The sequence below is a fragment of the Gnatocerus cornutus genome, unplaced genomic scaffold, assembly GCF_029298725.1.
Source record: "Gnatocerus cornutus isolate USDA-ARS CGAHR unplaced genomic scaffold, icGnaCorn1.1 ctg00000023.1, whole genome shotgun sequence".
Taxonomy (NCBI): Eukaryota; Metazoa; Arthropoda; class Insecta; order Coleoptera; family Tenebrionidae; genus Gnatocerus; species Gnatocerus cornutus.
In genome coordinates, this window is record NW_028275375.1 from 751,740 (window position 1) to 765,786 (window position 14,047).

A 14,047-nucleotide genomic window follows, 5' to 3' on the forward strand; every position below is an offset into this window, starting at 1 on the left:
CAGACTTCTGATTCCATTTCAGTGAATTAAACGCAAAAATACGAGAAATTTGAGTAATTTTGTCGATCTAGTGGAATTAGTTTTGTGAGGTTGGCGCTGCGGTTGGCACCAATCTGTCAATTGTCAATTGACTTCGGCACGTGTGACAGTTTTGTTTACAAAATTTTACCAAAATGTATTTAATGTATTATTTAGACGACCAGGGCAAACGAGTGTATACTTTAAATGTAAGTGTGGAACGCGGCTTTCTAGTCTTGATTGGTTTTTATTCCAGAAAAATGACCCTGCGGGAAAACCAACCATTTCCGCTCATCCAGGTATTTCCCGTCTTCTTTATTATAATTTTAGCAATATAAAAACACGTTTATTTCAGCGCGTTTTTCACCTGAAGACAAGTACAGTAGAGAAAGGATTACAATAAAGAAGCGCTTTGGATTATTGATGACACAACAAGCAGAGCCAGTGTATTAAAAATGCCCCAAAATCTCTTTATTTTAAGCTAAAGTGTAGTAAATAGTCTTTTTTTTAATAAATTCGGACTCATTTTTTAGTTCTAGTGACATTTGTTTTTGTTGGGTTGGTATCGTTCTAACCTTGTTCCACCTAATCAATGATTTAGTGCTCGGATTTTCATTATCTTTGGTGATTAAGATGAATAATGTGAGCGTGTTTGGTGTAAATCTTGGTAATAACCCCACGAATAACGCGAATTAAGTGAAGATTCGAGTATTTTCAGTGGTTAAAAAAAAATCTGGTAACTTTGTTTGTGGTGTTGGTAGCTCTGCACCAGCCGATCTTTTGTCATTTGATGGCAGATTGTTCTCAATTTTACTGACTGTTCATGACCGTTTAAATCAATTTTTCGTTATTAAAATCATCCAAAAATGGATGCAAACGTAAAAAGTGAACAGTTGGAAGAAGGCGAAATAATAGATGATGATGATTTTGAAGATATTTCCGATAATTCCATCATCGATTCAGCCTTTGGTAAGTTTGTTTCATCTAACGAAAATTTACGTGCACTTCCTTTAAGTAGCGATAGTGAAATCGACAAAAGCAAAGAGATTAGATATAAAAAAAAATTACATCGCAAATGTAAAGTAAAATTACGTAAAAGACGTAAACGCGTGCGTGTGTCATCAGATGATAGTTCAGATAGTGATAACTCGCCACCCAATGATCTCAAAGGGAAATTAAAAGAGGCCATACGTATTGCGGAGAATGACGAAGCTCATAAAAATCCGTTAGAGAAAAGACTTAAGGCCATGGGCGGTCTAGCGCCCGTCGAACCTGTGATCGAGCCACTAGAGCCCCCTCAAGAGCCCCAAGCTAAAGACAACCACGTCGCAGAGAGTTCAGATAAAATCGATGACGCAGAGCTCGAAAATTTGCGGATGGAGGCGCTCAAGACGGCGGTGTTGAACAAATGTCAAAGGAGGAAACGGAAAAAGGCGCTACTTGAAGCACAAGAGACAGAAACTCCACTCCAGACAACAGAAAACAAAGAAAATAATACTCCAAAAGATGAACAAAATGAACAGAATACTGAAAAAGTTGAGGTGGATTTGGAAGAGGATGAAGACATTCTGCGGGCTTCCCTTCTTGCTGGGTTGGCTAAAAAGATCACGAAAGTGCAACCACCAAAGGAACCAGTTAAAAAACAACCCCCTAAGCTTCCAGTTGTACTACCCGCGCTTCCAAAGAGATCCATTACCAAATTTAAAAGCAATACTCTTAATAAAATCGTTAATAAACAAGTCGTGATTAACAAAGTCGTTCAGAAAGTCGTCGCAAAACCACTGGTCAAGCCTCTGATTATCAACGTGAACGACGACTCTGACTCGGAGGAAGAAACAAAATCCGTAGAGCCTCCCCTTAAACCACCCCCAAAAATAACAAACTTAACTGACATAACAAGCAACGTAGAGAAATTCCTGAAAGAACAAAGAGCGAAGTTTGAAACAGCCAATAAAAAAGTCGAGACTCTGAAAGACAAGACCATCTTAGAGAAGTCAGCTGTTAAACTTCTGCCCAAATCGCAACAAATTGAGTACCAACTGTTACTCAAAAGACTGAGAAACGCGGAGAGGAGAAAAAAAGCAAAAAAACTAGCGATTGAGAAGAAGGTCAAAGAGCCCCCTTGTGTGGACGTTGAGGGCGCACCTTTGAAACTCGAAGCGGTGGCGGATAAAACAGTGTCACATATTGAAATAATTGTACAAACTCCCACAACAAACAAAGAAGAGGCGTCAAAATCTAACAGCAGCCAGACGGAAGCAAGAGAAACTTCGGAAAGGAGGAAAGCTAGGATCACGGGAGAGTTGACCACTCTGCAAAGGACTCTGAAGGAGATTAAGACGCAGAGGAATGGAAGGTATTACTTGTTTTATTTCATTTATCTTTTCACTGTTAAGTAACGCGGCAATTAACAAAAATTCACTTTATTGAATAATCTGCAAAAATGTGGGTCTCGAGGTCGAAAAAGGGAGTGAAGAAATCTCGTTTTGTTTTTTGATTTACCTCCTGAATGTTTGCAGTGTATCACCACTGTGTCAATATTTTCTTGTACAATCCATGCCGGTTAAAAGATTCCAGATACAAAGCAAGTATCAGGTCCTGACTCCAATCATAAGAAAGATAACAGCAACGAGCAACGAACGCAAGAAACAAGAACACCGCATCAAATCTCTCCTTCAAGAGCTGAACGAGGCCAGAAACAATCTCTCGAAATCTCACGAAAGATTCTCAACACTCGTCAGAGAGTTAGTTACTAAAAAAGAAAAGATTGATAAGAGGTTAGTAGAACCGGCGATCATCCCCTCAAAACTCGTGTCTTCACTTTTCAACGACATTTTTGCACAATCTTCTTTTCCAGCTGTCAACAACTCAAAACAGATAAGATAAACGGTGTCAAGAATATAGACACTTTACCTGTTACGTCGACACCGATTAAAGCGTCCTTCACTGCAGCAGACGAGGCTACGATTTCCGGATTTGTGACAAGTTCGACGAATAACGATTGCGAGGACATGGATGTTTGTAACAGTGACGAAACGGACATTTGTCAGATAGATATAGTCGATCCGAACGATATTGATCAGATTTTTAAAAGGAAACCTCAGGTCAAGTCTGCTATACCTGAATACGTGTCACCTTTAAATTTTAATGCCTACGAGAGGTGATGTATTCAACTGTTGATTTATTTCTTTGTTAATTCTATTTTTGGTTTTATTAGGTACATGGATCCTCTCGCTATTATGTGTCCATATGAAGTTAACGGTTCGTGCAGGGATATCGACTGCACGTATAAACATTATTTAAAGAATCATGAAAGGCGATAGTGTACATAGAGATGTAGTTTTACCGAAATTAAAGTGCAAAGCGCTGCAAATTGTGATTGTACAGAACGTAGGGTAATTGATGTAAATTTAAGTACAAAGCGTGCCATGAGTTTCATATTCAAAGCGCAAGGAAAATATAGCCAAATATTTTTTTACTTATTTGTAATTTAATATTCGAACTCGCAACATTGTTGTGCCGTTATACAATAAATAAATCGTATTTTGATACTTGTTCTTCTCCCTTTCCGCCCTTTTTTCGAAAATTGAGCTGTGGAAAACCGGCTTTCAAAGTATTTCATAAAACAAAAGAAAAAAAATGACATTCACTACTTATAAAAAGTCTTGAATGTTAATAATTTTAAGTAGTTACAACCCTATTAGTAGTTTACAGTTTAATTTTGGCCCTTTTAATGCCATTTAAGGCCTGCACAACTTTATATTAGCCGCCACTGAAATAAAAGGATCAATATTCAAATAAGAAAAAAATTTCGAACTAACGAGAATTCGGGCAAATGAGACTTTCAAATTTTTTGAGGTTAAGTGCACCGGCCGAAAACGATGGGAATCAGCGTAGAAAACTCCAAAGTCTTTAAAAAGGACCTCTCCCAATACGGCCAGATTCTAGTCGTCGAAATATCCCCCTTTGTCCTTTCCCAAGACCTCATACTTATCGGGTTCGAAAAAACGATTTTATTGGGGCACCTCAACATTAACGTACGTATTAACACTTTTTCTTACCCTTTATTAACCTCCGTTGTAGGAGCAGGTGCTTGACTGCGAAATCGTGGCCGAATTTGTCCAGGATATCCATTGTACTTCCATAACTATATCCCCTGAAAGTTCAATTAGTATTTTGCCGAATAACGTAATATTTGCGTCGGCAGGGGCGGATTACGTTTTGAGAGTCTTGAAGAGTGACCTAAGAGACAACAACGTGGTGAAAGTAAGGACTATTATCACTCCCTGCAAGAGTTAATTCGTTTTTAGGCCCTCCATGGTCACTCTAGTTACATCAACGACACGAAATTCGACCCAGATAACACTTTTTTAGCGTCTGTAAGCGACGACAACACCGCCAAACTCTGGGACACTGAAGAGTACAAATGTGTAGCAACTTTACCCTTAACATCCCCTGGAATGTCAGTTTGTTGGCACAAAGAAGACAGCTCAAAGTTGTTAGTCGCTGAAAAAATCGGCCTTATTAGGTTTTACAACGTTGAAACTCGAGCCCCAATTCTCTCGCTTGATTACGGGAAACCTCTGTCGAGTAGCCATTGGGCCCCCTCAGACTCACAACTTGTCGCCTCGTTACAACTGGGAGAGTTACTAATTTGGGACTTATCTAAACCTTGGTATGGATAATTAAAGTTTGATGGGGGCTAAATTTAACGTTTCAGCGTTCCTACTAATTCAAATCTGGTTTTCACGGAAGCTGGGGGCCACATCAGGTTCAGTCCGTTTGGGGAACTAGTGGCTGCCATCAACAACTTGAATAACACTTTGAAAGTCGTTCATGTTCAAAATAATCAGCCGAAACTGGCAGTTTCTGTTACTCTTCCCAGTAATGTTACTTGGCATTGTCGATGTCCGATTGTTTGCATCGGGGACTACACCACCTTGTCTTTTTATAAAGTAACTTCGAAGTAATTTGTACGAAAATTTAATTAAAATAAAGTGTACAGTTGGTTGCATACTATGATTAGATTCTTTTAATTTGTATTTGCTTCATTTCAAAATTGTTAAGATAAAATTTCAGTGAGTTTGAAAAAGTCGAGTTTTTAATGTATTTTCAAAAGGTGGAAAAGGTTTTTCGTACTACGTAAGAAAAAGTGTGTATTATGTGTTGCCTACCTAGCGTAAAATAACAATTACGTGCCCAATTTAGGGCCTTTTTAAACCGAAACATCGCAATTTGCCCCATAAAAATCGCGTGAAAGCCCGCGCCTGGAATTTCGCCCCCAACCCACGCACCTAACCTATACTTTCGTCACCTTTAGCCCCTAAATTTCTGCACCCCTTGCGTGAACACCACCCTCGTCCGCTCCTCCATAATTATCCGAAATTAATTATTTTCCCGCGTCGCGTATCCATAAACACCGTAGTCATTTATTGTGTAACTAAGTATATTATTGGTTCATAAAAGAAATATAACAAAATGGTTTTCATTGGTTGTGATTGGCAAATGACTCGCGCTTCTTTCGAAACGGACCAATGGCGTGCGCCTGTGTTCTCCTATAGACCGCATAAGTGGCGTGGGGTCCAAATACGAACGAAGCCGTGTGTTAGTTTGTTGGGAGATTCAGGTAAGAAATTTTTATATATTTGCATGTACAAATTGTCATAGAATCATATTTATAGTACGTGTAGTTTTTAATATTTCTTCGTTAATTTTCTCGCGGTGGAGTGCGTCGGCCGTTTGCAAGCGAACGAACTCAAATTCACGAAATGCTCGGCTCTATACATATAACGGATAGCAAATGGCTGCCATAAGGATAGCATTGGGTCGCCCGTTGACGACCGTTTTTATTTTTTTACGGACAAACGGGCGATCGGGGGACTTTGGTGATTTTTTTCAACAAAGACGGAATTATTTGTGATTTTTGGAGAAAATCTGGGGGCCCTGCGGGCCCCCAGTTCGGACTTATCGGGACTTGTTTTTACTAGGCTTTGTTCATATGGCAAGCTGCATAAGCGTATACGACTCCATTTGTACAATGTATTTCCCTATGCTAAAGGCTAATACGCGTTATCCCATACATTGAATTTCGATGAAAACTAGCGGATTGCGGGCGGATTTCGCACAATTTTCGACGTGAAGACGCGGTTTAGGCCTTTTTGACCACACTTTTATTGATGACGTAGGCGGCGCATTTCGCCTTCGCCCCAATTTTCGAATATCGAACCCGATTCAAAAAAATGATATTTTGCCGCCTTCCAACCCCAACCACACACCCCCTGGAAATATTCAAATATAATCAGACGCCACACGAAGGTTACCAGAGGTCATCGCGTATCTTTTTAGTCGTAATTTTCCCAGAAACCAAAATCGCCCATTGCGTTGACCCATTTGCATTGGATCAATTTTTCTTCCGATCGCGCGTCAATTGCAGGCATATTGGGTCACCTCGCTGGCCGCCTCTATTAACCGTCGCGGAATTGGCGGGAATTTCAAGCCCCTTCCTGTAATCATCTCCGCCATTTTGGGTACCGCGGTGCTAATTACCATGACGTCACTTCTTTCCACACACCCATGTAGTTTTTGGGCTTTGATATCTAAAGAATTAATGAAGCGGATGCAGGAAGTTAATTGTAGGGCTGGAGGCGGCGAGCCCGGGAGCGTTTTCGGTCGTCTTATTGACCGGTGACGGGTAAGGCGGCGGAAGGGGCAGACGGATACCAGGAGCCTGATAAATGTGGATACGGCGTCCGTTTTTTTATGCGCATGCGTCTTTTTTTAATTAATTAAAAATTACTAATTAAAACTTCAAATTTGGAATGTTAACAACGCGATTGTTAATCAGAGGGTTTTGCGGATTTTTCAAGCATTTGCTGCACCTGAATTTTAATTACAGGCCGGTGACGAAAAAGGGGAATTGCTGCACTAATTAACACTTGGATGTTGCATTTTTTTTATTGATCGAATAGTATTTTTAAAACGATAATTAAAGGAACAGGGGGCACGATTTTCCAGTCTTGTATTGTTTGGCTACATAAAAGAACAAACGCGACTTTGATGTCGAAGTTTGTAGTAACGCTACAGTGATAAGAGCTCAGTTGTAAGATAAAGTGATATTATGAAATGAGAGTACTTCATATCTGTACACTTGTCGGTTAAATTTCATTAATTAGATTCCACACTGCTGTTACTAATCAGTTAATCACATCCGAAATTGCATTTTTTCACTTATAATGATAAAGGATTGTTAATTTCTTTGTTTCATTCATCATACTGACCACGTGACCTTTCATAAATTACGTCTACAATGTCACACTTTAGGTCCTCGTAGTGCAATATTCTTTCGAGTTTAACCAACACTGCTAAACCTAATTTATGCGATACATTTTTACTAGTCGTACTAGACTTGTGCCCCCTGTTTCTAGCACCCTTCCCCCATTGTTTCACCATCGATGTTGTCTTGTTAATTCGTGCTCTGTCCAGAGGGGTAAGTATACAGAAATTTTAACTGAAAGAGTAAAAGTTTCTTCTGATTTCTCTTCATTCATGGTTGATGCGATATTTGCACTGTCAAGGTCTGCGGTGTGTAAACAGTGGTCTTTAAACTATTTTGATTTCACGATTCCTCGTGTTGCGGCATAAATATTGCGAGACATATTGTTATTTATGGTAATTATTATGGTAATGTTTATTCAGAACTGAATGGCGCCGTAAAATTAAGTCGTTGATCAGTAAGTTTCTTGTCTGAATGTAACGTTCCGTTGATCAATAGTCCATGAAACTTCGAGGGTGCTGTAACCCCAAGCGAAAAAAAAAATGAAAATTTATGCAGTTGGACTTGGAGGATTGTTGCGTTTGGTAACGGAAGATGTCGGTTTTGCTGTGTTTGATGAGTTTTTGGCTGTGCTTTTCGTTCGGGCGCCAAAAATGCAGTGGCGCTTGCGCCTTTTGGGGCCTTTCTTCTCGCGAACGACCGGTCTTAGGTTCCGGCTGGATAACGGGGGGGCTCGGGGAGAGGGCGAATGCCGGTCCAATTTCTCACCGACTCCGCTGCGTGTGAGGGCGCTGTCTCCGCCGCCGGTATTGGCGTCCCTCGCCGTATTTTTCCGTGTTGCCAGATTTCGTGAAGCGGCGGTTCGAACGAGGCGCGCTCGGCTCAAAATCAGTTGGTGTGCGTGTGTGTGTGCATATAAATTGAAGTTTTTGTTTGAATTGGTGCGAGCGTCGCGACGCTCTAGGATGGTTCCGGCGCTGGTGCGGTGAATGTTAAGCGATCTTGGGGTGGCAGCGCACCCTTTTCTCTCCCTCGAACCGTAGAGCGCCATGTCGGAACAGCACCGCGGCGCTTGGGGAGACGCGATGTGGTGGCCCGGCGTCGTCGCCGCCCCCGAGCAGCAGCTGCAGCATCAGCACTTGATGCAGCAGCAGCACATGGCGGCCCAGCACGATCCCGTCAGTACGGGCGCTTCGCAGAACCACCACCAGCTGTTCTCGTACAAAATGGCCAGCAGCTTCCAAAGTCCCGCCGTCACGACGGTCACCGCCACGCCGCGCGCCCCCGGCTATGACTACAGGCTCGGGGGTGGGAATGCGGCCGGGGCGCCTGCACCCCCACAAACGCAGTGGTGGTACCCACCCGCGACCATGGACAATTCTATGCATGCGATGCAACAGCAAAATATGCAACAAACGCAGCAAAATTTGCAACAGTCGCAACAGCAACAACAGACCATGCCACCTGTACAGACTCCCCCTCCCCCGGTACGTTTTACCGACTTCGAACCCCCGGTCTAAAGCCTAATCCGCCTACCTGTCTCTGACCCTCGGACCAACCAGCGCACTAAACCTGGCGGTCTTCTACCCGTCGCCGGTTTTACACCCGAATTTTATACACTCGCTTTCTTTGTCTGGAAGACCTTTTTCTTACTCAAAGAGCCCAAAAACTTGCAACACTTCTTCGTGTCATAAAATAACAGTCAAAAAACGATACATCTGGGCTATAACTCGCAATTTTTCAGGTAGTCGACCAAAGCGAAAATTTCAAACTGAAGCAGGTGTTCGTTATTTCTTAAATTGCTAAAACTTGCAAGTCGTAAAACGGCCATTAAAGTCTGAATTTGCAGCATTTTTAAAAGTATTAAATTCAACGTAATTTTTATTGTACTTTACGTTCCCAGAAGGTACCGATTATTAGAGCCACGATCAATCGATAAATATCTGTTTTTATTCCCATTTACTCAACAAACTTGTAAATCATTAATTAAAACCGTAATTAATTGATCCGCACCAATTTTTAAATGAATGAAACGTTTCTACACATTGTACAAATATTTCTATTTTTACCACTCATTCAAAAGTACAGTCGAACTTTTCCACGCGAATTCTCCATCAAGTGTCAGAATTACTTGTCAGATTTTCTTCGCCACTTTTATGACTCGTTCTTCGGTAACCTTGAGGATTTTTTCATTTTGCGAAAATCGTGACAACGTACTTCCAATTAATGAATTACGACTATGAAATTTATAATTAATGCTTTCTTGTCCGAGTCGCAGGTCAAACCAGTTCTTCGTCCATATAATTTTCGTAAATTACGGTGCGGAGTTAATTAAAAAAACGCGACAGTTTAAGATATCGAAGGGGTGTTCCGGCAATTATTGTGCAATTTTGTCGCGAAATCGATTTACAATTTACGTCAACAATAGAATTAGTCTGTAATAAACGTCTTCATTCCGCGCTTTGGAGTCATAAAGCGAGATTGTAAGTTAGTTAGTGAGGTACAGCACGATAACGCCCTTTAGTTGGGGTCATTATAAGCCTCGGTGGCCGCACATTGGAGGTCAGGACAGGTGGTCTCATCTTGGGTGCGCCCGAGAACGAAATAATTGACCGCCATAAACCTGCCAGCGTATTTTAATTAATCTCTCCGTTTAATTATCGGAATTCTTGTTGAAATTTTTCGTGCAGCGGGGGTGAGGTCAACTTATGATTTCTCGTTTTTTGCAGCAGTCAGAAGCTCAAGCGAGACAAGAAGACGCCCAGAGGCAACAGCAGCAAGAAGCGCAACAGAGGCACCAAGAGGCCCAACGCCACCAGCAGGAGGTGCATAGGCAGCAGGCGGAAGCACAGCAGGCTGCTATCCAACAGCATCACCAGGCGATAGCTGAGGCGCAAGCGAGGCAGCAGCAGCACATACATCTGCAGCAGCAGCAGCAGCAGCAACAGCAACAACAGTTGCAGCACCAGCAGCAGTTGCAACAGCAACAGTTGCAGCAACAGCAGATTCAGCAGCATCAGCAACAGCAGTTGCAACAACAGTTGCAGCAGCAGCAACAGCACCAGTTGCAGAACAACCATCAACAGCATCAGCAGCAGCAGGTGACCAACGTCTTAGCTCAAAACCAAAACAAGGGAAGGATGCCGCGTGCAAAAGCCGATGCTAGACCAAGAGGTCGCATGACCGCATATGCATTCTTTGTTCAGACTTGCAGAGAAGAACACAAAAAGAAACACCCTGAAGAGAATGTCGTCTTTGCTGAGTTCTCTAAGAAATGCGCCGAAAGGTGGAAGGTGAGTTGTTTCGTTTTACAACAGGGAAAGTTTCAAGGGTAATTTAAAAGTCGGAAACATTAAAAAACTCGATCAAACATTCTTTGACTTCGTAACTTAGTTTTGCATTGTGTGAGCGCAAAAAAGATTCAACGAAACTTCGTGTTTACAATCTTTTTAAAAATAAATTAGACGAGTTTCCCGAAAATCGCCGCTTTTCCGCCGATGCCTCACTCGATAGCGACTAATTCAACGTTGCCCTGGGGCATAATTTTTTACAGCAACAATTTAATGACCATGAGACCTGTATGCCATTAACCTTTACAGAAAAAAATCGTTTCTGGTTTGTCAAAATTGCTATTCATTGTTTTTGTTCTCCGGCAAAAAATAATTAATCACTCTTTGGTAAATTTGCCGGAAAACTCGATACAAACTCATTCCTGGCAAACCCTTTGTGAGTTGGTTGTTGTAAAAAAGAGATTTTACGGCTCTCACCCCGGTTTCTGGGATCCAGCCCACAGCGCCCGAGGAGACTTACATTACCATCTCGTTTCTTGGCGAAGGTAAACAGGTTTCGGGTCCGCATCTGCAGCAGAAAGACGGTGGTCGCATTGTTGCCGGCTCGAGCCCCACACTAGTTTAAATTTATTCAAATCGACGAATTCGCGGACGGTTAAAATGACACCACTTAAGGGTTGTTTTCACGTGGCGCCCTTTCCATCCCCATCGATCATCCGAAGATTCCTTTTTTTTCCAGAGTTATTAATTTGATTCTCTGGAGGTGGGATCCTGGATATTTAGACGAAATTATAAAGGCGTACATATGAATTTTACGCAAGCGCCGCTTTATATTGCAAGGACTGAAAATCAATGGTGATGTGGAATGAGAAAGGGTGAATTCGAGGAGGGTACGTGAACCCTTTGCCTTCACGTACTTTCATTAGTTTAAGCGTCCCAGCTGGAATGTAAAACGGCGATAATTTTTTTTGTTTGACTTATCGATTTTATTATCGAAACTTTTAATTGTGGTCCGTTCGATATTACCGCCATTACTTGCAGCGATAAAGAAAAGCGGTCCTTGGATAAGCATTTTACGCCGTTTCCAGAAATAAAAAATTGACGACAAATGGGGGCAAAACATGTGACTTGATGGAATAACAAACTCCCCGTGCAAAACCATCAATTATTAAGGTTAAATATCGTTTTCACCGCGGAGGACACGTCAATATCCTGAATGTTTGATGGGGTTTAAAGATCGATTAAAATTCCGTTGATTAATCGGCCCGTTTGTTCCAGACCATGTTGGACAAGGAAAAGAAGCGTTTCCACGAAATGGCCGAGAACGATAAGAAGCGTTACGACGACGAAATGAAAAACTACACTCCTCCCAAAGGAGAGAAGCAACGTGGCAAGAAGAGGAAACAAAACAAGGATCCGAACGCTCCCAAACGTTCGTTGTAAGTGTGTTTTATTTTTGAATGAACTCAGCTGATTGCACAGTTTGATCAATCGGCAACTGCAAGGTTGTTCGGTTATAATCCTGTGCTAAATCGCCAGGAAAAGCGCGAAGGATTTGTTTCGTACCTGTGGAACAAATTGATAGACTTTTTCGGACAGCCAAAAATGACGTGGTTGTAATAGTTATCTGTGTACCAAGGCCAAAAAGTGTTTCTTTTTTGGCCGTGATACACAAGATTTTTTAGGAGACATCATTAAACTTACAAGTTAATTAATTTTTATTTGTGATTTATTGATTTAATCTTTTATAACAACTGAATAATTGTAAATATTTATGAATCCTTCAGAAAAGTTTATATTTTCTTTATTTACATTTGCCGTTTCTTGATATCGTGATATCTTGATATAATATGCAAAACTATGGATAGATGGCGCCACCATAGATCGGACAAAAATGTTTGCTTACTCTCTACTTTAATTTGGGTTTTTGGCGCAGGTCGGCGTTCTTTTGGTTTAGCAACGATGAGCGCGCCAAAGTCAAGACTCAGAATCCTGAATTTGGCGTTGGGGACATCGCCAAGGAGTTGGGGAGAAGATGGGCCGACGCCGAGCCTGAAGTCAAGGGGAAGTACGAAGCTCTGGCTGACAAGGATAAAGCTCGCTATGAGAAGGTATTGAGAGAGTTTTAATAATTGTTTGCTGATGCGCGTTTTGGTAGGAAATGACTGCATATAAGAAGAAAATTAATCAGCACCCTGCTCAACAAGCCACCCCAGTACCTGAGGCTGAAGAGGTAGAAGAAGATGAAGAAGAGGCTGAAGAGGATGAAGACGAGTAAACAGATCGCTTGGGCGATTTGACATATTCATTACCTCGTCATTAAAAATAATCGCCTTCATTCCTTAAATGTACATATTGCATATTAGCAGTGTCCTCGTGTTCTCATTTATTATTATATAATTATTTTTTTTATTACCTGCGTCTGAGAGAGTACTTACAAAACTGACTGTGTGAGTGATCAAATCTGTGGCTAGCGAAACTTGTCCGTTTTGTTTCTCATTTTTTGCCGTGTAAAGTGTTTATTGTGTTTGTTTCGGTTGCGTTATTTGATTACCTCAACAGTGGATAACGCAACAGGTTCGAAATTTTTATTCAGCAGCGACAAACTTGAATTTTTTATGTTTCATTCGGTGGTATTAATTAAAAGTTTATAATCTCTCATTGATGTAAGACGGTTTGTTCGCTGCCCTGTTAATTTATTTATGCAGTAGGTTCTAAGTTGTAAGTATCTCTAGTATGATAATGAACCATTACCCCTTGTAATTATAAGGCAGAGCAGAATATTTTTATTATCATTTAAATTGTTAATATAGTTATGTGTTAATAACCAAAGTGCAGTGTTTATACACTGTTTTGACTGCCTCAAGTGTACATTACAATGGACAATACTTGAAACAATTCTTCTGTAACTTCTGTTTTCATGGCAGTTTTCAGTTAACCTGTTGATGCATATATTGTCAGTCCCTTAATACTGTAATAATGTAAAATGTGATGTGAAATGTTTTAGAATAACACATAAATTCTCTTTATTTTATTCTTGACGTTCAAAATTAAGTGCTCGAAATCATTGGACATTTCACTTCTCATTCTGTTTATATTGCTCTGTGTTATTTTAGGGAGAGAAATAGAAAAGTGTTTGTTTTTTATATCTAATAGGAATAACTAAAAAAAATTAATAAAATTTTGATTCAAAATGTAACTCATGTTTATTTTCATTGGTTCTTAATAGATTTGTAGTATCTGACAAGTTTAATTGCACCACCTTCCAAATTCACGAATAAAAACAAATATTTGCATATTTAGTTCAAGGTCAGACTCAGCCAACTCGTCCCCTTTTATTTATAAATTTCCTCACTCCGGCCCTGTCGTCTAATTTATCGCTGCGCCACCATAAAACCCGCGATCAAGTAACTTATGGATTTTCAACAACAAACAAACGAGCGCGCGATTTTTTTTGTGGCGTCGC

The 14,047-nt window shown here is 40.8% G+C and overlaps 4 protein-coding genes across 5 annotated transcripts; all 4 read left to right on the forward strand.

The window, feature by feature from the left end:
- Nucleotides 1-100: 100 nt before the first annotated feature.
- LOC148166182 (H/ACA ribonucleoprotein complex subunit 3-like) lies at nucleotides 101-550 on the forward strand. The gene is made up of 3 exons (XM_088048773.1): nucleotides 101-227; nucleotides 275-317; nucleotides 374-550. Exons 1-3 carry the CDS (start codon nucleotides 174-176, stop codon nucleotides 469-471), a joined length of 195 nt encoding a protein of 64 aa, XP_087904899.1. The 5' UTR covers nucleotides 101-173; the 3' UTR covers nucleotides 472-550.
- A 143-nt stretch (nucleotides 551-693) lies between these two features.
- LOC148166183 (uncharacterized) lies at nucleotides 694-3,567 on the forward strand. Its single transcript, XM_088048770.1, has 4 exons — nucleotides 694-2,374; nucleotides 2,589-2,795; nucleotides 2,876-3,178; nucleotides 3,236-3,567. Exons 1-4 carry the CDS (start codon nucleotides 885-887, stop codon nucleotides 3,339-3,341), a joined length of 2,106 nt encoding a protein of 701 aa, XP_087904896.1. The 5' UTR covers nucleotides 694-884; the 3' UTR covers nucleotides 3,342-3,567.
- A 244-nt stretch (nucleotides 3,568-3,811) lies between these two features.
- LOC148166184 (nucleoporin Nup37-like) lies at nucleotides 3,812-5,040 on the forward strand. The gene is made up of 4 exons (XM_088048772.1): nucleotides 3,812-4,055; nucleotides 4,102-4,284; nucleotides 4,329-4,693; nucleotides 4,739-5,040. The coding sequence occupies exons 1-4, from the start codon at nucleotides 3,900-3,902 to the stop codon at nucleotides 4,986-4,988; spliced, it is 954 nt and encodes a 317-aa protein (XP_087904898.1). The 5' UTR covers nucleotides 3,812-3,899; the 3' UTR covers nucleotides 4,989-5,040.
- Nucleotides 5,041-8,256: 3,216 nt separating this feature from the next.
- Nucleotides 8,257-13,780, forward strand: LOC148166185 (uncharacterized). 2 transcript variants are annotated; one of them, XM_088049256.1, is made up of 5 exons: nucleotides 8,257-8,778; nucleotides 10,021-10,584; nucleotides 11,860-12,020; nucleotides 12,518-12,692; nucleotides 12,740-13,780. In XM_088049256.1, exons 1-5 carry the CDS (start codon nucleotides 8,341-8,343, stop codon nucleotides 12,857-12,859), a joined length of 1,458 nt encoding a protein of 485 aa, XP_087905382.1. In that variant the 5' UTR covers nucleotides 8,257-8,340; the 3' UTR covers nucleotides 12,860-13,780. The 2 variants fall into 2 exon arrangements, with proteins under 2 accessions (XP_087905382.1, XP_087905383.1); XM_088049257.1 differs by having other exon boundaries at nucleotides 10,024-10,584.
- The last annotated feature ends 267 nt before the right edge of the window (nucleotides 13,781-14,047 follow it).

Coding starts and splice junctions, on each gene's coding strand:
- LOC148166182 (XM_088048773.1), top strand. CDS start 174: ATGTATTTAATGTATTATTTAGACGACCAGGGCAAACGAGTGTATACT. Junction 228..274: donor AACGAGTGTATACTTTAAAT/GTAAGTGTGGAA, acceptor TTTTTATTCCAG/AAAAATGACCCTGCGGGAAA. Junction 318..373: donor AACCATTTCCGCTCATCCAG/GTATTTCCCGTC, acceptor CGTTTATTTCAG/CGCGTTTTTCACCTGAAGAC.
- LOC148166183 (XM_088048770.1), top strand. CDS start 885: ATGGATGCAAACGTAAAAAGTGAACAGTTGGAAGAAGGCGAAATAATA. Junction 2,375..2,588: donor AAGACGCAGAGGAATGGAAG/GTATTACTTGTT, acceptor GCCGGTTAAAAG/ATTCCAGATACAAAGCAAGT. Junction 3,179..3,235: donor AATTTTAATGCCTACGAGAG/GTGATGTATTCA, acceptor TGGTTTTATTAG/GTACATGGATCCTCTCGCTA.
- LOC148166184 (XM_088048772.1), top strand. CDS start 3,900: ATGGGAATCAGCGTAGAAAACTCCAAAGTCTTTAAAAAGGACCTCTCC. Junction 4,056..4,101: donor TGGGGCACCTCAACATTAAC/GTACGTATTAAC, acceptor CCTCCGTTGTAG/GAGCAGGTGCTTGACTGCGA. Junction 4,694..4,738: donor TGGGACTTATCTAAACCTTG/GTATGGATAATT, acceptor TTAACGTTTCAG/CGTTCCTACTAATTCAAATC.
- LOC148166185 (XM_088049256.1), top strand. CDS start 8,341: ATGTCGGAACAGCACCGCGGCGCTTGGGGAGACGCGATGTGGTGGCCC. Junction 8,779..10,020: donor TACAGACTCCCCCTCCCCCG/GTACGTTTTACC, acceptor CGTTTTTTGCAG/CAGTCAGAAGCTCAAGCGAG. Junction 10,585..11,859: donor AATGCGCCGAAAGGTGGAAG/GTGAGTTGTTTC, acceptor CGTTTGTTCCAG/ACCATGTTGGACAAGGAAAA.